At 47.1% G+C, this 23,136-nt stretch overlaps 1 protein-coding gene across 1 annotated transcript; it reads left to right on the top strand.

Annotated features, from left to right (window-relative positions):
* Positions 1 to 15,068: 15,068 nt before the first annotated feature.
* CLDN16 (claudin 16) lies at positions 15,069 to 22,516 on the top strand (the record flags this gene model as incomplete). Its single annotated transcript, XM_040613567.1, has 4 exons — positions 15,069 to 15,225; positions 15,484 to 15,648; positions 16,727 to 16,918; positions 17,260 to 22,516. Coding segments are annotated over 4 exons (654 nt in total), but the record flags the coding sequence as incomplete, so codon positions are not given.
* Between the last annotated feature and the right edge of the window lie 620 nt (positions 22,517 to 23,136).

Raw genomic sequence — 23,136 nt, 5'->3', positions numbered from 1 at the left:
TGCTCCTTTGGGTGTTGTTAGTTACACGAGCAGCCTCACCTCCATGCTCAGCAGAGTTCTGAGCTCTGTGGGTAGTAAACGATACCTGTTTCCTTTTCTGGCAAAAGCAAGCTTTAACACTTGCCAGGACTTGCAGGTGAGCAGCCTGGTTTCCTCTTCTTTCAGATGTTTCTCAGGGAAGGTCTCACTGTGCAATGCCTGTGTTTGGAGAGCAGGGGTCAGGTATGATCCTCTGTCCTGGCATCCCCTAAAGCTGGCCCCCAGTCTCTCCTGAATTCATTCGTGAGCTAAAACTGATTTATTAGGGGGAAACATCTCATTCTGGTTATAATGAAAGTATGGGCAGGTGCACAGAACAGGCACAGCTGCATGATCCTGGTGTCGGAGCAAAGACATCAGCTCCACATCTGGACCAGAAAGTGGCAATGGCCAGAGAACATCAACCCAGCCTGCTGTTTCTGGTGGCAGCAAGTTGTAAAGCTGGAGAAGAACACAAGCACATAGTGACACTACCCAAAAAATGTGTTGCAGCCCACTCTGATCCACATCTGAATATATCCTGAGCCAGTGCCAGTACTTTTAAGTTTGATTTTGCTCGCTCAGTTTTTCCTCCATAAATTCAGCTGTTTGTTTTTTGAAACTTCTGGCACCTGCAGCATCCTGCAGCCAGGATTTTTGCAGGTTTACTCTGTGTTTCATGGGAAAGTACAATATCTTGCTGAACCTTAGCTCCAAGCACTCCTCTGCAGGCAGCACCCAGGTGTTTTTGTCCAGGTGTCAGGAGGATATAAAACGGCTGCAGATCTTCCCTGGGATTAGTCAGGATTGTGTTCCAACCCAATCTGGGGCAGATGTTGTGTTTGACCATGGTAGCAGCTAAAGCAGCCAAAGATCACAGCTTGCTGGGCTGCAGAGCACTGCAGCACAAAGAAAGCTTAACCCTTCATCAGCTGCTCACTCTTGCAGGACTGCCATACAGTACAAAGTTTTAGAAAAGGTTGTTGCAGAAGACCTCCTCCAAATGACCCTTATTGCCTAAAAGACAACAGGACAGTGAATAGCATCAAACCCAGAGCTTTTCTCTGCACAGCCGAATTGAAATCTCCATTTCCAGAAGGAAAGATCAGATTTCCTCTTTGGAATTTAAATTTGTGGTTGATGGAGGCAGCATCAGTTAGAGGGACTAACTGGTCTTATTTGATACTGACTACACACAGGGAATATATTGTGAAAACTGGATTTAAAGTGGGCTGTATGAATTATTTCTTCTCAAATGTTGGGGTTCAGAAACACCATAAACCTCTCTGTGTTTGGTCAGCAGACCTGACCTGGAATTCCTAATCGTCTGGAGATAAACCAAGCTAATAATCAACCCTCTTTTTGCAGTCATTCAAACATTCATGTTTCCTCACTGGCTCTAATAAAGCTACAGTTTTGGGAGTAGTTTCCCTCTACTCTTCACATGATGGATTTCATCTGGCTCTAGTTAAAATGTGCTTACATGTAGCACACTGAAATTGCATGAGGTTGGAGGCTGGCTGAACTCCTGGCTTCTCCAAACCACCCTCTGGGGAGGGCTCTGAAAGGGATTGTGTCTCCTCCCCAGCTTCTCAGTTTTCACCTGTTGCCTTTTCTTTTTCTCCTCTCCTGAGTCAGCAACCCACAAGTGACCACAATGTCCAAGACTGTCCCTCAGAATGCCCCTAAACACTGAAATCATTCCTGTCTGTAAACAAGTGGTTTTGGCATGTATAAAGTTGCACCACGTGTGTCGTTACCCACAGCGCGCGGATCGCCCGGCTTGTCTGCGCAGGGCAGCAAGCTGCAGAGAAGTACAGGTGGTCCTGAATTTGGCTGCCCTCGTGTTGTTTTCCAAAGTGATGCTGGAAGCTCTGATAGAGATTCCGTGGCACGGAACCCATCCCATGGAGGCCAAGAGATTTGACCCATACGGTAGGATTTATTTTGCTTTTGATTTTTCTATTTTAGGATTGTTCTTTCACTGGACATTTTGTACCAGAAGCCAGATAGAAAACAAAAGTAGTCGGACACAATCAAATTAATGGAAAGAATGAGTTTCACAGTACTAGAGAGGTGATGGTCGGAAAAGCAGGGTAAAGCAACTTGCTTCTGCACACTGTCGATAGAAGACAGCTGTATGTCATATCATCAACAAATATCTTTCTCAAAATGTATGAAACTAATCATGGTGTCAGATGACGGGGCAGGTGTGGTGGGGCATCTAGGGAAGAGGCTCAACAGTGAAGTGGCAGGTGGAGAATGTGCCTTGTTGGAAGGGTCAACCACAAAGTGTGGCCACTTTCCCCACCAACAGCTTCTGGTTTCAGAGTCCCAGGGCAGGAGAGTGGGAGCAATGAGAATAAGTGAGACCCAGGCCTGACTGAAAGGGAGAGGGTGGCAGATCTGTGTGTCATACTCAGTGCATGAACCATGAGAGATGTGCACCAAGGTCCTGACAAGACAATATTCATCCCTGGTACCATCCATGGAAGAGATTTCTAAGTGCAATTAGGAAAACATCCCTCAGATCCTCCAGGAAATGGTCTCTGTGAAGACCTAACCCTTGGCATCCATGCATCCTGTTTGCTCTCACCATGTTCCTGATGCCTGCAAGGTCTTCCAAGATTCTCCAGGGACAAGTTTATAGCAGGGATCACATTTCTACTTGTGTCTCACCAAGCCTCCACCAGGGACTCAGCGATGGGTGGTGTCTGTGCTCACATATGAGCTTGATTGCGTAGCTGTGGAATGAGTTTCCTGTGACTGGCAAGACTCTGATCACCTTCAGGATCACAACTGAAAATTTTTTCTCTTTGGAAGAACCTCAGGTTGTTCTTCCTGAAATCAGAAGAAGGAAAGAGGGGGCATTGGAATGATATAACAAACAGATAGAAGGAGGAAGAAGAGGAGATGCCTAATGACTGGTTCTGAAGTCCTCTGCAGGAACTGCTGTTCAGCCAATCCTGAAGACAGAGTTACCTCCGTGAAGCCAGAGTTACCACCATTTGCGTTGCTCACCCACTGAGCAACTAAGCCATCAAGCTCAAGTACCTGTGAGTCTGGTTTTGGGGCAACCTTCATGTCAAGTAAAAGCCTAAGCTGTATTCAGCATTTTAGAGATTAAAGTATTCTTATCTTAAGATTCACATCCCAGGGTATGGCTGTGCCTCACCTTTTTGTGTCTGGACCACAATCTCTATCCATTTCCTCAGCCCTTATGACATGTGGGATAATTGGTGCTGGGAAGTTAAAGTGATCCAGCGTCCTTCCTAGAAAGGCTCTGCCATAAATGGCTGCAAGATTTGTAGATCAGACTGTTCAGGGACAATGTAAAGGCTAGGATATGAGGTTTCCGGTCTTTTTTGGGGCTGCTGAACTTAGTCCCTTCCACACATTGCTAGGAATTCCTCTGGGGATGCATAAGATCTAACCTATTTGGGTTGTACTTGGATATTGGAACAATTCCAGATACACAGATTGCTGTGCTGCAGGAAATCTTATGACAGCCCAGAACCACTGATGCTCAGCATCCTCACAGATGTGCGGACTCTGAACAACTGTCTTCCAACAAGCAGTTGCCTCTGGAAAGCGAGAGGAGTGTTAAAATGGGATTTGTAAGTACTGATGCTCAATATGCTCAGTCCCCTTTAAGACACTGAAATCAGAGCCAGGTATTTCTGAAGCACTCTGTAGTTGCTGCTGTGACACACATGGCTGGATTTTCCAGTGGGGATTAGGGTCAAACACTTAAATAAGTCTTTAAAAGTGGCCAGTTATTCTAGTACCTACATGGGAATGAAACACTTGAAAATCCTTTGCTCAGTGCAAGACCCATCTGCACTGGAAGCAGAGCTTGTGCATGCAGAGGGGGAGGAAAGGAGCTTCTCCCCTGGACTTTCTAACACACCCTTTATCATTAGGATTGGGAGAGCACATTGGCAATCCAAGGTCATATTTCAATGCCTAGAGGGAGTCTAAAACCTCAGTTATCTGGCTGGAGGCCAGAGGCTGGAGGTGTTTTTCTCACAGCTGTGTCTCTGCTCTTGACAACTCTTCCCTAAGCCCGATGTACTCAGAGGCTTTGCTGCTGGGTGACTCGGGAGCACTGGGGTGAGCCCACACCCTGTGCTGTTGGCAAGGACGGTGCAGACGAAGAAGGCCAGGCCAGAAGGCAGAGGGATGGTCTCCTTTGGGAGAGCTTAGAGGAGGAACAGCACATCTCCATAAAGAACAGAAAGGGAAACTGAGCCCTACGTGAAGCACGACCATCGGAGCAGAATAGGGACAGAATAGGAGAAAGAGGGAAAGGACATGTGCTCTCCTCTCCTAGTGCACAGAGAGACTCCGGCATGGGGGAGAGGACAGGGCAGGAGAGGGAAGAGGTGGCCTCTGGAGACACTCCCTGTGTAAATGTCTTGGGCGAGATGAGCACTGGAGGCTGGAGTCACACACACTGTTGTCTCCTGTTGCAGGGCTGGGACTGCAGCTCTGCCCATGTCTCCCCATTCCTCAGGGAGTTTCTGTTAGGGATAAGGCTGTCCTTCTTCCTCCCTCCTCTTCCCCCACCGTTTTGTCCTCCAGTTCACAGCACACCTTGGCTGCAAGGTGAAGGCAGAGGCTAATGGGGTGTACATGAACCCCAAGGGGCTCTGCTCATGCTAGCTGCTCAGCGGCAGGGGCAGAAGCATCCCTGCCCTGTCCCCTATCCCTGCAGGGAGAGGGCCAGAGTGAAGGGGTGGCCTCGTGGGAGTCTTCGGGGCATTTGCAGTTGCCTTCTCCCCCTTGCCAGAGCCCAGTGCACAGAGGGTACGGTGCCTCGTGGTGGGCAGACCTAGGGCCACTCTGCACCAGCTCCAGGCAGCGTTCGATATGCAGCTTGAATGCTGGATATTAAACAGAAGGGGATAGGGAGTGTGTGGTGAGGGACTGGTGATGGACAGGCGGGCAAACACTGCTTCTAAGAGTCACAGTCCCAGAGCTCTGCTGGGAAAGTCCTTGCAGATCCCGTACACAAACCGGAGCCACGCTCACCTAACCAGGTCCCAAAACTGTCCCACGTTCATGGGCTGTGAATCACAGCAGCAGCTCTTTTCTCTGAGCCTCAGCTCTTGTTGTCCTCACCTTTTTATAGCAGATCAAACATCCTGTTACCAAACTGTGCATTTCTAACCGGGTAGTTTCTTTTATCCCCTCCTCGATGAGTCTCCTAGAGGGTCTTTCATCACTCTCTGATAAGCAGGTTGGTGAATAGGCGTGGGGGACCCAGAGGGCTGAAGCGGATGTTTCTGTGAAGTGAGTCACAAGAGGGGCTGGATCTCAGCCAGGAGAGCCTGCAGGGTGAAGAGCACATACGATGACCCCTCTCACTTAGGCTAAGGTGAGCCAAGTTTCTGAAAAGCAGCCACTGCAACGCAGACACAATGCAAACCCTTTCCACCATGGGACCTTTCTTCTTTTGCTTTTCTCTGGAACTGTGGAAAGAGCTAAATATTCACCCCACTCTCCCTTCCCTTCCTGCACGATTGCTTTTAGTGGCACAGACTTTGTGCTCCACTCTCGCCTTTTATCACCTTCACATCAGGGCATGGGAAAGTTCAGGCTCATGCAGGGAAACACACGCTTGGCTGAGAATGACACTGCCGGGACGTGGCAGGGCATCAACAGCCCCTGGGGTGCTTGGGGACGAGGGCTATTCACTGGAACTACTGACATGCCGGGGAAAGGTGTGTCTGATCCACTGCCCAGCTCCTCTGCCTGTACACGCCTGCGTGAAGCTGGTATGCAGCGACGGCACTGGGTGTTCTCGGTGGCTGCTTTCAGGAAACCCGAGTGGTCACGCATGTTTTCACCGATAAGAATCTTACCACACCCGTGCAGAGAGTCCTGCCCCGGTGCTAAAGAGGAGCGGGGCTATGACTCCTCGCTCTCAATCTAAGGCGCTTAGTCACTGCCTCGGTTTCCCCAGCTCTAAAATGGGGTTAGTAATATGTCGTTAGGATTATATGTTTCTCAGGTGTGTGATTTCATAGGCAGCTATAAAACAGAACTTATTGTACTGAAGAGAAGTTGCAAGACTGTGTTGAAATGCTGATTTTATTATTTATTGCATTGGAGTGACTGAAAAAAACTGCTTTAAAGGAGTGTATGCAAGCATCATACCTGTGTGTACAGTTTCCATACACACACACATGCAGAGTTTTTACTTACCAATCCTTTAAGCTTATCTCTACTAGAAAATGCCTTTGCTTTCCTGTTTTCTTTTAATCCTGCAATACATTGCTTGAAAAGTCACAGGTTACTCAGAAGTCTTTCTGTTTTCCTTGGGTTACCAAACTAACTCCGAGCTAAATCCTAGGGGTTTGTGACCATATGAGCATGGCTGGAGTGGTACATTATAGCTGACACACACTGCTCTGTAATTCCTGCGTGTATGCATCTCCTGTCCAAGGAGGACTGCTCTGGAGATGAAGACACTTAGAGTCCATGGATGGTGGTGTATGAAGCAGGAAAATTGAGAGGATACAACCAGGAGGGAGAAGTGGGCAGGGTTGGGAGGACAAGCCCATGGAGTCTTCACAGCAGCAGCAGAGCTCTTAGGGAAGCCCCTCCCAAAGCTCTCCATCACCTCTGACTCCTGAGCCTTGCACCTTGTACAAGCCCCTGGTCCTGAAGTCACCTCGCTGACTGCTTGTTTGCTTGCAGTTAGATCTGCGTTTCATGCATTAATGTGCAGCATCACCACTTCCCTCTTGCTCAAGGCTCTCTGCCACACTATATATTAGACACTGTGGAAGTAAAGGGAGGACGCAACCCTTCCTTGCTCACTGGACTGCGACCTCATTGGGGTGTTGCTGCAAGTATGGTTTTGTAGGTAGACGGATGAAAACCAGCTATGGTCCTCCCAAGGTAGGCAGTCATTTCTATTGCTCTCTTTAACATAATGGCTTGGCTTTAACGAGAGCATAGACCACCCCGTGTTAATGAGTAATAAAAGCAATCGACCCATAGCGCATTCGTCTTTTAGATGGGAGTGTGTGTAGTTGAGGTGATAAGGCTGTTACCTTAGTAAAGTTACGCTGCATTGATAACACAAAGTTTAAGAGCCCTACAAGGCCAAGCTCTGATAATTGTTAGGATACCCTAATGCTTTTGTTAGTGTCAAAGTACTGTTAATGTTGTTAGCAGAGAGACTAAGATACAGTGAGCATATATAGCACAGCCTACAAATCCATTTCAAAGCTACACTGAGTCATGTCAGCCAGGTTTTAGGCTATACAAACACATCTTGGGAAGTTATTTTGGGAGAGCTGTTTCCTAAAGATGAGGGGGCATCTGTTGTGCTAAGCTAGGAAAGCGGAATATGATGATAAACTGCTACAGACTTTGCCTCATGAAGATGCTGACTTGTTTTAAATAAAGAGTATTAAATATGTACCTTGCCAGATTCTACTGAATAAGAATATTGTATTCTTTCTAGTAACTCTAGCAGTTTCCATGGGACTGTTTGGAGACGTGGATCTGAAGAAGGACCAGATATTGGATTGGCCTTTTTGTCAGGTGAAAATCAAAAAACATTTTCATTGTGTTGCATGCTCTGGGAAAACTGGAGGATCCTGACCTGCTCTGCTGCCAAAGCCAGGATGCTCCTGAGCCCTGAGCTAGATGCAAATGGCTGGTCTGAAGCCACTTCCCGTCCCCTGGTGACTCATGGCCAGGGAAGTGCTGGCATCTTGCTCTAGGAAGGGTCACCTGCCTGCCCTGCCTTGCAGGGAAGGTGAACACAGAGAGATGGATGGAGCTGTGACAGCAACACTAACTGCTGGGCATGCAGAAAATAAACAAGACTTTGCCAGGAGTGCCATGACAGCTATGGAGAGATGGAGTGAAGCACAGGCAGTGCTGGCACCTCAACCTGCTGCCTTCATCCCTTAGTGGAGTTTACTCCTTGTGCTGATATGTATGGACATTTGATGGGCTAAGGTGGAAGAACAGAGTATGATGTGCCCATTACAAAAGCTTAGGAACACCACTCTGGCTATCACCATGGTCCTGCTGTTCCCCTGGGAGTTTTTTGCTTTCCACTTCTGTCATACTTGTACTGGGCATACTTTTACCATGCTCCAAATGAGGAAAACCAGCCCTATTCTCCCCAGCTAGCCTTATCCTCTCTGAAAGAGGCTTGTATTTGGGTGCAGGACAGAATGAGAAGGCAGGAAGATCTGTATGGCTATAATACATTTCCTGGCTAATCCAGGCTCTGTTACTGCCAAACTCTGCTCTTTCTGCCTCTAACAACTTAATTCTGTTTGTGGGAAGGCACTTTCAGATTTTCCAGGCCTTTTTTGAGCTCACCATACCACTTTTTCTAAGTTACTACTAATAACAACCAGCTAGCATACCTCGTTCTGAAAAGTGATACCGCCATAGGTTAATTAACACAGTACAGCAGAAGTATAGGAAGATAATGCATATTGTCAGTACCCATCTGATATCAACACTATATATATATACATATATATATATATATGTGGCTAATGGAAGTCATTATCCTCTATGGGACCTGTGTGGCCACTGCCATGTCCCTATGGGTCAAAACAGTTAGAAACACAACTCTACCCTTGTCACAGAAAGTCATGAAGTGAAGATCATGGTTTGGATTTTTTTGCCTTACACAGAAATTTGGATACTAGAAAACTCAGCAGAAAGCACCAAACACGCATAACTGTATCAAGACATGCCTCTGGCAGAGAAGGAAGAAAAGTTCCTCACTTGTCAGCTTCTAAGAATGGAACTGGAAAACAGAGAGCAGACAAGCGACCCTGGCTTTTTGACTTGGGACTTTTGTTCTCTACTCAGTGACTCCCAAACCGTGTGCTGAGGACCTCCCCGGCGGGGTGGCCTCTGAGGAACAGAGCGGTCCTGCCATCAAGGCAAAAAGATAAGTCTGACAGTAAAACTGCCTCATGTGGTTATGAAAGGAATTATACGGGTTATATATTGTAAGAATAATAAACAGCTTATGGCTATTGTATTTGGAGAGACGTCTCGGAGAGGAGAGAGCGGGCGCTGAGCCATTCCGCAGAGGTACCGACTGGCTCCATCTGGAGGCGACAGCTGAGATGACAGACACCGTCAGCCCGGGCGAGCGGAGCTGAAAGCGGAGCGAGTTCTGCTCCTCAGCCCTCGGGGAAGTCTTGCCCGCTAAAGGCAGGTCCCCAGTCCTTTAGAGTTTCTCTTTTCGAAAATAGAGATCATTGGGGATGTGATGGTTTATGTGCATTTGTGCCTTTGGGATGGGAGGAATTTCTGATCCCACTCCGCTTTGCTTTTCTTGGAAGGTACCCTGGAGCCCTGCGGGGTTCCTCAGCGCTGTGTGAGAGAGGGCCCCGTCCTTCTGTCCCTGGCAGCCTGTGTGAGCCCTGCTTGCCCAGGGAGTCCTGCAGGAAAGCACTAAGGTTGCAATGGCAGTAAGTGAGGAGGAAAAATCCAACCAAACAAAATTCCCAAACCAGCACTGGCTTGAAAACTTCCGAGATTCCCACATGCGAGCTGGACTCAGACCGTGAACAAATTGAAGTCCCGGGCACGAGAAGTATCTAGGTTTGGCTTAAATGCAGAATACAGAGCTCCATATCAGAGCTGGGATGGTCATTGGTGTTGGCTCTGAAGGCCGTTGGCTGCTGCCTTTTCCCTTCCCTTTCTAGTGGCATTCCTGCATTGAACTAGAACATCACTGCACCAGAGACCAGCAGGGTAACCCAAGGGCCTGGCATCTACACCGAGACACTTTACAGTCTCACTGCTAAGGCACGAACCAATGTACAGGGACAAAAACATGTGTGCACATGAGAGCTCTTCTGTGTATCCCTTAGCAGTGCTCAAAACTTCTGCCCTGAAGAACAAGTTTTGATTCTTTTTTTTAATCTTTACTTTGCTAAAACCTGCAATGGTACCGGTTTTCCTTGCAAGTCCAGGACTCTGGTTACCTGCATGTCCCTTCTGCACAGCCCCATTTCTCTTCAGCCAGGCATGACCAGAGCTGTAACTGTGGGGGCGGATTGGCTGCAGCAGCTCCCACTGGCACTCACCCTCCTCCCGTCCCCACTGCAGGTGAGCGTTGCTCCTGTGGCCGTCATTGATGGATGGCATCTGTAGAAGTGAGAAGTTCCCACTGTTCATGGCCACTGGGAGAGGGTGGCAGTGACCTGGGACACTGAGGCTCTGCCTCTACTCCAGCTTTAAGAACAAGGGCTGGGCACTGTTTTTCTCACCCCCTCGGATGTGCTGAGCACTGCTGGCATGAGGTTTTTCCTCCAGTATGTGGGCTGTTTTTTTGCTTTTTTCTCTACTGGGTTTTTGATAGCATCTACCTGGACAGACTGCTGGATGGTGAACGCTGATGATTCCTTGGAGGTAAGATCTGGGTAAGGAGAGCCTCATCACCAAAATGAATGTGTCTTAGAGAGAGTTTGGTTCGTGGCATCATTGTTCCACTCTCATGTACTTTTTCTCTGTTGTGCTGCATGAAAGTGGATGAAAATGAAATTAATGTCTCTGGCAAGAGCAGGGGAAAAGTAGTATTTTGTGTAATTCTCTCTGCCAGACTTTATTATCCAGACTCTGCTCTCACTTGGTAAGCTCAGGAAAGGTTTACAGGCTCTGGGTTTAAATGTACATGAACTTGAGTACAGTTATTCTGTGTCTCCAGCCTGCATGGATATTTTGAGATGTTTCTAGTTCTGTAGGTCAGACTTCTTGGTGGGAAGGTCCAGCATGTACACCTGTGCTCTTCAAGTCTTTTCACTGAGTTATCAGGCTAGCAGAAATTTATGGGGAGCATGGGGACTGGCATTACATCCACCACTCAAAAATATCTGCTTGAACTTGTGCAGACAATAGCACTGTTGTGTTAAAGAAAGGTATTGGCAAAAGTAAATTGCAAACAAGGGAGCAGAATGTTGCTTATGTGCACGTTGTGCCCCAGAGACTCCAAACCCCAAACCATGGCTGTTTCTGCAGTGCTCAGTACCGCAAGTTTGTATTTTTCTTTCCACAGCAGCCAGCAGTTTCTGTACATTTAAGGGCTGCAGGTGCCCAGCGTGGGAATCTGCTGTCTGGCAAACTGGATACTTCTTGCAGTGAAGGTGAAACACCTTCCAAGACAGAGTTTGGCTGAATATATCAGCTACCCAGCACAGGAAACCGGAATTGCTCCTCTGCACTCAGTGATTGCAATGCAGCGTTTAGCTGCATCACATCAAGTGATGGATTTTCTGAGGAAAGAAAGATAAAACTGATTACAAGAAAAATATTTTTTTTCTCTATGCCGTGAGAAATCCAAACAATCTGACTGCCAGTCCCACCCTGGAAGGTGGTTGAGGATGCTGAGGTGGTCATAGATCCAATGTGGGGAGGTTGCTGATGGTCAGTGTGTCTACTCAGTGAGCCTCTGCAGGGAAAACAGCGTGCATCTACTGATGCTGGCTGGGATATCACTCTTTGTCATCTTGGTTTGGGAGATATTATAGATTCATTTCAGGAAGACGTGAATTCTCTGTAGTCAGCTGAAGATATCTGTATACTCAGAAAAGCCAAGTGGATTCAAGATCGGAGGAAAAGCAGAAGAGGGAAACCCAACTCCTGAGCTAAGTGAGTCCAGGAAAGAACCAGTCCATTACCCTGAGGCTGTGTAACCTTGTCTTCTTGGCACAAAGGCATCTGCACTGGGCTGTTGGGAAGTGCTCCATTAACACCCAGTTTGGTTATTAGTAGCCAGTACTCTCACATTCCTGCTCTGAGTGTGAATACTAAATAATAGAGCAAAATGCCCCCAGCCTTAATACCTGACCACTGATGTCCTTAATGTCCCTAATGACTCACTGCCCCTCTAAACAGGGGAATGCAGGTAAACTGTCCATGGCCAGAAAGGAGTGGAGTTCACAATGACTCCCACTTTCAGCTGGAAAAAGGGTAATTTGGGAAACTTTGACTTCAAGAAAAAAGGAATTCCATCCTCCAGCATAGAAAGTCACTTGGCTTTGACCCCGTCCCCCAGCAGCTGGGGAGGATGAAGCCCTCACTGTGGTCTCGCTGAAGAGGAGCAGCCCAGGAGGGAGAGGCCAGGGAGCATGGGGAGCAGCTACCTCCAGAGGGGCTGCAGGGGCCCCGGCCGGTGCCCAGCTCTCACAGCCCCTTGCCTCCCCTTCAGAAACAACCGGGCTATGGCAACGCAGAAAGTAGTTTCAGCTGGTGCACTCCGTATGAGCATCAAGACAAGCTTGGGTCAATTTTTGCAGTAGTTTGTGCTGGAAAAAATGCATAATTTGCTTCCCAACAAGCACTGTGTTGCGTACACAGTCCCTCCCTGTTGCGGGCAGATTAAAAATATTACCACTACTGTTAAACACTGCCTGTTTTATGCTGTGCTTGTAATCATTGTATGTTGGCACCTTTTTACAGTGCGGTAAAACTGTGACTAACATTGCTCACATGTTTGCCTTCTCCGCTCTCCCCAGAAGGGGAAGTGCATGCTTGTTCTGTCATTTTTTTGTATTAGAATTATTTTAATATTAATAATACATTATGCCTAGGATATAATTATATATATTACAGTCATTATGCACTTTATGTTTTACATGCATACTTGTGTTAGGGAAAGCAGGTCGTGGCGGTGTGTTTCATAATCGAAATGGGAGATGAGGAGCTTGGCTGTGATGTTCAGCTTCTCAGGGAGTCCTTGGCTGGGCAAGCTGGAGCAGATTTGCTGTGGGGGGAAAGAGGTGATGGGGAATTAGTGCTACCAACATGGTGCATGGGTCTGGCCATGGGATGAAGAAACCCGTGCCCCCACATGACACATCAGCCAGCCCTGACCTCTCTCCCATTTACAGCAGCGGGTTCCTGTGTGCCTGAGGGTCTGTGCTGCCTGCACAAGGGCAGATGCCCAAGGGTGGTTTAGAAGCAGATTAACAACCAGAAGGACAAACGGTGCACAAAGCAGAGGGGAGCAAGGGATGGCCAAGGAGGTTATGAGGCAGGTAAGAGCTCAGCAGTGGCTCAGGCCAGCCGCAGGTCCCCTTCTGATGTGTGTTCCCATCCCTCCTGCACCGGGCAATGTGACATTTTTCCCTGGCTGTGCACATGCTGCATAGAGATGGGCTGATCCCTGCTTCTGCCTGCGTTCAGCACTAGCAGTAGGTGACAGCTGAAACACCCCAAGAAACATGAAACATTAATCAAGTTTTTTTCTGGTCTGGGAAGGGTTGTTTTGCACAAGCTGGACCATGATCACAACAGTTACACCATAGGACCTCTGTTTTGCTTGGGGGCTGACAAAGCCTGGAATCCTGTTAGTCTATAAATAATATGGACAAAGGTGCTGCTTGTGAGATTAAAAACCCAGTACTAATGTGAAAAAGTGAGGAAGTAACTGAGAGTATTCGCTGAATACAGAGTAGTATGAGTAAGCCTACAGTGGTTTGGGAGGAACATGAAATGATATAAATACAAGTGGAACAAAATGTAATTTAATATAAACATGCTAATTTCAAGCACAGCCTGAATGGTGGTGAGTTAAAACAGAAGAGGAGCTGCAGTTGGATTCCGAGAATCATGGTAAAAACTTACATCTAATATAAACACAGCAAATTGTTTTACATGACTCTGTTCTCTTGAAAAGCATAGAATCAATGAAACCAGATTTTTTCCAGCATTGCTTCTCATTTTTTGGTGATATTTTTCATTAAACATACCCAGAAATTCTCAGAAATTGTAAGTAGTTTTCATCTTCACGGAACAAAGCGTGGCTCATTTTCATTCAAACATAAAGAGTATCTTCTTTGTCAGTCTGAAGTAGTGAGTCATTTTTACTCACCTTTTATCCACAGTGCAGTATCACAAAGAAGGTGTGCAGTTTGGCTCGGACATTGTATTGTGGAGAAAATACTGTGGTTGGCTATGACTTGAATACATCCTGGATGAGACTTTATTAGGTGGCTGAGATATGTTATTATCTGCTTTGTGATTTACACAAAGTGCAAGTAAAATGAATTTATTGCATCATCCAAGCGAGCCCAGTCCCCTTCCCCTGTGTGAAACCCATTCCCTGGGAGAGTTTCTCCTTCCATTAAGTGCAGCAGGTGTCACTGGCAGCAGTGGGGCAGGCTGGAGTCCGAAGCTGCACTGACATTAACTCTGCTCCTTGTATGAGCAATTCCAGGAATGTTTTAGAGGTGCTTGTTGCCATATTTGCATTGGTAATGAAAATACCTCCCATATTAAAGTGATTTATGGAAGGCTGGGCTGGGAATGGTATCTACGGCTTCAGGACAGCGGAGATGATTAGCCATGATGCTACTGCAACGTCTGCCCGAGTCTGGATGTCTCAGTGATGAGTGTGGCTTGGGCACGCGTGGTCTCATAGTCGGCAGCACACCAGGAGCCCCAGGGCCAGGATCAGCGCTGGATGCCTCTTGTTTTCCAGCCAGTGTTTATGGTTGAGTCATTCAGGGGCAGCTCTTCATACACCTCTGGAGAGGGGCTCACATCCACACCTCTGCTCTGCAGTAAATCCCTCCTCTGCCGTGCCACAGCCACCTCCCATGGTGGGCACCCAGCTCCTGGTGAGACGCCTGCCCCGCCAGCCCCACGCCAGCCCCACCAGGCTGCCCCTTCTTGGCAGGGGGGATGGTATAAGGGGAGCATGGACAGCAGAGTCTCAGGTCATCTGGTCCATAGCCCTGCCCCGTCAGCCTAGACAAGCATTTGGCAAGGAGTGATCAAACCTGCTCTTAGATCTCTCCCATCAGCTGCTGCCCATAGGTCCTCCCAGAAATTTCCTTCAGAATTTTTATCCTTGCCAACAGGAAGGTTTTTTCCCTAATGGATAGTCTGAACTTCTTTTGCTCTAATTTAAACCCATTAGTAGGGACACAGAAAACTTTTTTCCTCTATCCTGCCACTTTTTCTTTTCTTCAAGCTAAAAACCTCTAGTTTACAATTGACATAATGGGACCAGGATTTGGGTCGAAGGGCCTAGCTGACCATCCGCTGTGCTGGTGAATATATTAACTTACGGTCTTCTTTCTCTTCTCAACCCACAGGTGAGTACAAAGTGCCGTGGCCTATGGTGGGAATGTGTCACAAACGTTTTTGATGGGATCCAAACTTGTGATGAGTACGACTCCATCTTTGCTGAACACCCTGGTATGTAAGAGTTAAAGATGCTTCTGTAAGTGGTGGGGACACCTGAGTGTAGACAAGAAGATCTGTTCTACTCAGTGACAGATAATTTGGACATACATATTAGAGCCATGTTTCATTTCTCAGTGAGGTGAGGTATTACTCCCAGGGGAAGCTGGAGAAAGTTCATCCCAGAAAAATATGTTCCCCTGGGATCCAACCCCATCACCAACCCACATTTCCATTCCTTGTGCACTAGAAGGATCTGCTTTTGTCCTGCAGTGAAGCTGGTGCTGACCCGAGCCATGATGATCACAGCAGATATCCTGTCAGGATTTGGATTTCTCTTCCTTGTTCTGGGACTGGACTGTGTGAAATTCCTTCCCGATGAGCCGCTCATCAAGCTGCGCATCTGCCTGGTGTCTGGAGTTATGTTGCTCATTGCAGGTATTCCCCTGCTGTGCCCCTGTCCTGCAGAACTCCCTTTAGAAAACAGGAGAAGCTTCAAAGCCTTCTCTTCTTTTAGGGAGAGGAGTTGATGATTTTCCAGAGGGTAAACATGGGGGAAAGATCTTTATTTGCTTTATTTGTGCAATATAGCTTCCTCTGTTCCCTGCCTGCCCCTAGCAGCACATAGCTGAGTTTATCTGCTCTCGTTTCGTGTATTGACCAGGCGACTTGGCTGAGTTGAATGACTCCCATTTACTGCTGGTTTACTGTGAAGAAGTCAGTGTCGTTGCTAAGGCAAAGAGACAATTGCTGAAGGACTAGAAAGCCCCGGCATCCTGATTCGGTTCTTGCCTCTGTCACAGATTGTGTGACCTTGGGCAAGTCACTTTGCCTGAAATCTCTGCAGATGATCTCTAATAAAAGGGTAATAACACATTTGTCCCTCCTGGGTGATAAATACCCAAATGACTGAGGTGCTTTGCTGTTACAGCCAGTGGGAGAATTTTAAATGCAAAAATATACAGCCAACTAGGTACCAAGTAATTTCATTTGACTTTACTCCAATTTTAAACATCAGCCTCTGCTTCAGCATAAGCAGATTTAACACATTACTCACCCCAGCCACATGTAAAACATTTTGAGAGGTTCTTTTAAACATTCTCCATCCACCTCCCAAAGTTTGTCTGAAAAGCAAAGTTCTGAAAGTCAAAACAGATTAGAAAATTAAATTCTTCAAGCAACTTTCCAGTAAGTTGCTAAACAAGCTGAGAAGGGAGGAGCTTTCTGCCTTTTACTTTGTGGGCACTGATGGAGCCTGTGAGTGCCGAGCTGTGAGGTCCAGCCTCTGCCTGGTAGCATCCCAGCTTGTATCAGTAGGAGCCAGGGTGAATCCACCCTGTGATTCACTGTGACCGGGCTGAGACTGAACAGGGGCCAAAAGCTGCCGTTTGGGGAAGGTCTTCCCATGCTAAAGTCTGACCCAGCAGACAGTAGGCTATAGCTCCAGATTTTATGTTTGTGATCTCCTGGTGGTCCCTCTGGGAGCTGTGTGTGGCACCTCCCTCCTGTCCTGCAGGTCTCCCAGGCATTACCGGCTCGGTGTGGTATGCTGTTGATGTCTACGTGGAGCGCTCCTCTCTGGTCTTCCACGATGTGTTTCTGGGCATCCAGTACAAGTTTGGCTGGTCATGCTGGCTCGGCATGGCAGGGTCACTCGGCTGTTTCTTATCTGGGGCCCTGCTCACCTGCTGCATGTATGTCTTCAGAGGTGAGGAACCGTGGCAGGGTGAAACACAGTTCAGAGATAGAGCCATCACTTGGGGTGTGCTACAGGCACACAGGGTGGGGAAAGTCCTTCAGGGACACCCTTCAGGATGGTTGTTCATCCCCAAAAGCAATACCTTCAGCTGTAAAATGGCAATAGTCTTATTTCAGCAGTTCTAGAAAGCACATCAAGGTCTTCAGGTGAGAGCTGACGTGTAAGTATGACATAAAATGTGTTATTATGTCATATCTTGGAGTGCTGCTTTCTCTGCTTTTCAAGGCTTTGCAGCTGAAAGTCACCAAGCATTTGTTAGCAGATCCTATTTCTCTCCCTGTGCCTCACAGAGACCAGCTCTGGAAGACTCCACACTGCTTACTCCTTGAGGAAATGCTATTCCTCAGCTGGGACAATTGTAACAAATGTGCATTTGCCATCCTCACAAACAGCTACAGCCAAAATGTATGCAGTGGACACAAGAGTGTGAGAAGGAGATAAGCACTCCAGAAAGAACTCTGCTGTTATTTGTAGTGGATTGCACAGAGATCCAAGCTCCTGTGGTTGTGATACAGATGCAAAGCTAAATTTCAAGGATTTACTGTATGCTACAGTGTTTGCATTTTGAAACCTTCAAAAAAACCTTCCTTCAAGAAAGTAATCTCTTGGAAGATCTTGCTTTAGGGAATTCTGTTGTCTTGAGTGCTGAGGCCACTTTCATAAGCACAGACTGAAGTAACCAACACAAACTCTTTCAGCATTTGGCTCAACACTATTGGTACAAGTGGGATAAATCAGCCGCTCCTGGACCAGACCCCAGCATTCTGCATGAAGATCCCCAAACTGTAAGATGAATTTATTTCGTGTCTGGCAATGTGTCAACAGAATGTACAAAGCAGAAAATACAGGCAAAGAACGGGACTGATCATCTGACCAACACCTGGACTCTGTGCACCCAGCATGGAGGTCTGTTCCTCTTAAGGGCAGCTGGAGAGTTCAGCAGAAGATAAAGAACTGTGTTAAATGCCTGGCCCTCTCTTTGGCCCATGAACATCTGCACTGAGGAAACACTGCAAACTCAGGTGCATTCTTCCCTGCAAAATACTGTCCATTCCCATACTTACAGATGCTCTGGACTCACTGAGATCTGCAAATTACCAGCTTCTTTCTGCTTAGCAAAATTTTTGCCTGCACAAAGAAAAAGCGAGTGAAGATTGAAGATCTGACCTTGTGCATGACAATATGTCTATACCAGCTAGAAACTAGGATAAACAGTAGTAAAATCTATTGTCCCTTTCTATCAAAAGATACTTAAAACCAGTTCAGGATTGCTGTCCCCTACTGCAATCCAGGCTGCCATAGGCTGGATGAGGCTAGAGCATCAGCCATATCCTCATGAAGATGGGTGAAAAAAACCAGTATGGTTTAACATGTTCCCTAAGGATGGATGCAAAAGTTCTTGCATGCCTTTAATGGAAAGGGAAGCTGAGGCAGTTTTCTTAGGGTTGGTAGGAACTGTCCAAATGCAGTCCTTTCTACCACGGGCACCACATCGTATGGTCATGACCACCAGGGGTTGAGAAATGGCTCTCGGCACACAGATACACCTGCTCAGGGGCAGTGGAGAAATGGCAGTGCAGTCTCTCAGAAGGCTGTGCCCAACCATAGGTACTGAGGCCCCACCAAGGTAGGCGTCCTCCACTGACTGCTTGGTGGGGAGACTGGATGGAGAAAACTAATTTCTCTCCCCAGGCAATATGAAGTGAAACTTTATATTATGAGAGCCAGAGGCACATGGGATGGCTATGGATGGAGCGGGTTGTGTCCCAGACAGCACCTCTGATAACCCCTATGATGGAAGATGAGGGGCCAAGACCTCTCACAGATTGTCCTCAAAGCAGCATCTTGTGCTGCAGCACAGAACTGACCAGCAATGTTAAAACATCATCCAATCCTGACAGGGCTCCTAATCAAATAACAATCAGGCCCTGGTACAGTCGGGACGATAGCAGGTCCATATGGCTTTGCTACAGGCTTAAGCACCTCTGCAAAGCTCAGACCGTAACGCAGCCATCTGAGCGTGAGCCCTCGTGGCAGCGCTGCTGCCCAGGTGAGGGAGGCTTTGTGCCTGCAGAGTTCATGCTGCTTGGGGTGGCAGGTGTTTACGTTAGCCAACTGGAAGCAACTTATTGCCGACAGATGAGCTATATTGAACAGATGTAAACACAGTAGGAGAAGTGACGGAGGCTTTTTCACAAAGACGTGAGAGACAAGGAGTATGAGGGTTATGAGTGATGTGATGAATTCATGGATTATACCAAGCATGCAGAGGCCTGGAGGTGATAGGAATTTCTGCCTGTTATTGCAGGAAGCGGCATCCAGAGCTGTTTGTTTTTAAAACTTTGTCACAGTCATGTCAGAAATACATATTTTCTGTGGGGCTTTTGGGGCAGAAGAGCTGATGCTGGTACACTGTGTCACAGCAGGGAAGTTCTGGGGACTTTTTTGGCAGCTGTGCCCCTGCTTCTTCAGGGACACTTTGGGAAGGAGAGGGAGGGCGAACCCACTGCAGAGGCAGAGCTGTGCTCAGTGCCTGCTCCAATGTCCATGTCCCCGCTCCTCCCCAGTGAGGTGAATGCTCCTCAACCTCCCCGAGCGAAGAGAGATGCTGCAGTGCTGTGGGCTGCCCCAGTCTGACTGCCCCAGCCTGACTCGCCCAGTGCAGAGATGCTCCTCGGGAGGAGGTACTGAACAAAGACATCATCACTTGGATCAAAATCCTGAATCTATATCCTTCCCAGACTGTGGAGCCTGCATGTTAGTCCTCCCCACTAACACTCAGGGACACCTGCCAGCCTCTTGTTGCTGTTTCCTACAGCTTTTTCTGAGGAATGAAGATTAACTCTTGCTGCAAAAATTTATTTCTTGTTTAGCAGAGGAGAAATAGCCTGGCATCATCTGCTAATGCTGGTGTAATTGCAGATCTTAGACCATTGATTTCTCCTGTTCTTTTTCTCCAGCATGCTGTAGTTGAGGAAACTTCTGGGCCTTTGTCCTAAAGGTCTTCAGGTTGTTTTGAGGTGATGGGAGTTGTTTTGTGACTTGCAACACATGGGTCACACCAAGCAGTGGCTCAGTGACACTTTGGGACTGAACGTCTAAGCCCCGATCAGGGGTGAACATAAAATGCTGGTGTCATCAGTCCCTCCAGCCCTGTGCTCCGCCTGGGGGTATACAAATACAGCACACACATACCCCAAATACTACCGTCACTCAGGGTCCACCATTCTCAAATACATTTACAAACAAAGAATGTTGCATAAACATTTGTGAGCCTTCCTCTTCTTCAGTATCTATGTAGAACAAGGGTTAATTCTTTAATCATACTCCTGTTCTATCCACACTCTACAGTAGCTTTTGAGGATCTATCTCCTGCACAACAGGACTAGGAAAAGGTCACAACAACCCTTAGGTTTGCCAGGTTAATGTTTTGTAACAACCAGTCCAGTGCTGCATTGCTTCATTATTCAAATCCTGCTGACAGTCTATCTGATGTTTTGATCGGTTGTTAATATTTAATTGTTAATCCATTGTTTGATTTAATTCTGACTCTGATTTTATGACTGAAGTATTCAGTCCTCATTAGCTCATTACCATGCCATGATGCAGATCTATTTTAGTTTGGTTGTTTACACATTAGCAAGAAACCTCCGAGAAAGTATACAGGATTTATTTTTTCTTTCAAAATAACAAGCAGTCCCTAAGGCTAAAGACGTAGCAGGTGAGCTCAGATATGAAGGTATTTCCTTAATACCTACTTACATCCCATTCAAGCAGCTCACTAGGAATTACAATAGACGGACTTTGCCTTCCTGATGGCCATCAATGCAAGATTTCTTCAGATTTTCACTAACTTCCAAGGAGTATTTTTATGTTTGGGCATCTCAGTCTTGTTGCTTGGTTTCCCAGGATACAGGCAGTCAGGGACTCAGCTGCGAGCTGGGACTCCCCCGTACCCTGCCTGCTGCACCTGCCCTGTGGTGTCTGCTGGAACCTGGGGCTCCCTGTTGCCCTCTCCACTGACAGTGCACAGCTCGGTGCAGTCTGCCAGGGATCTGGCTGGCTGCAGGTTATGGAAAATAGCAAAGTCTTGTAGGTAAGCTCTTTGCTAAGTTGATTTCATGCCTGACAGATAGGTATCGATTTCCCATTTTGATGTAAGTGAGTGAGAGAGATAATAAAACAATGACATCTGCAGTGGCTGTCCTTTTCTGTATGCAATGGTTTGTCCTCTCACTACCTCAATCAGCTTTGTTCATAAGGGCTTTTAATAACTCCGGCTGTAATTAGGACTCACTGTGACCTTGTGAACTAGACTATCTCCTGCTGCTGCTGCATGAGTATTTCCCAAACTATGGATTTCCCACCTTTTCACAGACAATGTAATGTCATTTTGGTGTGAATTCAGTAGATCTGAACAATTATGTTCAGTAGATAAGAATGTTACTTCAGATTTCTGTTCTCCTTGCCTATTGTAATGTTAGTGAGATATAATAAATGCAGTTGCTTTTGAGCGTTGTGTTTCTCTAACCAAGTTTTTGTTTAAAAAAACTTGTTAGCCCAAGTTTTACCTTGAAAAGTGCTTTGCCAGGTGACCTGCTTTGACTCCTGTGAAGGAAATCACTGCTCTCCTGCAAGGACACACGGAAGGCAGCAGTATCAAGGGGCCGAGCCCTTGGGAAAGTGGGCTGTTGATTGCGGAGGCTGCCCAGACCTTTGCGGGTAGGCAGACATCAGACCCCAGGGCAAACCTACAGCAACGGCTATTCAACCGCTGTAGACTTTATCCCTGGCTTAGACACATCTACTTACAGTCATTTTATAAACTTTCCAAGAGACAAAAGTAAAATTCTACCAAGAAAGTGAGGTTTTTCTCTCTCAGCTTGGGGCTGGACTCTCACAGCTTGCTCTTCTGCATCCGTTAAATATTGTGAGCAAGCGATTACTGACCAAAGTAGTCTGGCCAAGTACTGTTACAGAGAGTGGAAAACGATTTTCACCCGCTATCCCTTGTGTCCCTGCTGTAAGATTTTGCAACCCTTTGAGAAAGGCCAGAGCCAGAACTGTGCCACCGAGTGACCGGAGAGAGCGCGCACCTCACCCCAGCCCTATCCTCTTCCTCCCTGCACAAAAGCCTCTAGCCCATAATCCAGAGCCTTCAGATGACAACAAAAACCAGATTAATGATAATTCCCCCATCTTTCCTGTGCAACCCTCCCAGCAGTCCTGACCGATCCCATGTTATGACTCAGCTCTCTTTGGTTTTGCCCTATTTCGCCTGAGAGCCGGTTTATGGTTTTATTATTCAGCTTTTGATGCGCGGAGGTGGAAGTCCAGCCATGCACCTCACCGCATTCCCTTCATCTTTTGCTTCCAGATAATCACCAAGCAATTAGCTCCTCTGCACTGCTCCTGTTTCCCCTTCTCAAGGCTTACTGACAACAAGTTCCCGCACAAATGCATCTGTCTTCTGATGTTTTCTGGGTTTTTCTAGAGCAGTTTGCAATTTCTTCTCAAAGTCAGCAGGAAGTATAAGTCAGAGGATGAGTGATAGCCAGACAGTCACAGCAGAATAAGTGCTTTTCCAAAGTGGACCCTATTCCTAAGATGATGGGTTATAAAGAAATAGCTCATCTTTCCTTATAACTCTGAAAACGTCAGCCAAACTGAATTAACTGCCCTCATTAAGGGCTGAGTGCTTACAAAAGCATTAGATACCAGCCAAATTCTCTGCTTCTGTAGGAACAGAAACACAGATCTGGAGAAACCTTGTCCATTCTGCTGGAACACCTGGGACTAAGTGGGCCTGCTGGGAGAAGCAGCTTTCTCAGACAACAGTAGGTCGGTGGGGCCATCCCAAATACATTTGTAGAAGGAAGGAATCTATCCTTTTTTCCATTTCAGTGATTAGGAAGCCAAGGACCAAGGCAGTGCCTACAGAGACCCCTCTCAGGGTACTCTCCTTCCCAACGTAAGCCAGCAGCGAGGTCCGTTTATGCCCCTCTCCTAAGCAATCCTGCCCAACCTCTTTTTTTGGAGATGGCTCCTGGTCTTCAGCAGTTTTTGGAAGTGCCCATGGCTCCTGTCACATTGCAGAAATACCACAGCACACGGCTTCTCCCACACTGGTGACTCCAGCTGGAGCCTGATTTTGTGACAGCCACTAG

This window comes from Falco naumanni, chromosome 13 (assembly GCF_017639655.2).
Source record: "Falco naumanni isolate bFalNau1 chromosome 13, bFalNau1.pat, whole genome shotgun sequence".
NCBI lineage: Eukaryota > Metazoa > Chordata > Aves > Falconiformes > Falconidae > Falco > Falco naumanni.
Note: the sequence above shows the minus strand (reverse complement) of the source record. Positions and strands in the feature narration are given on the sequence as shown.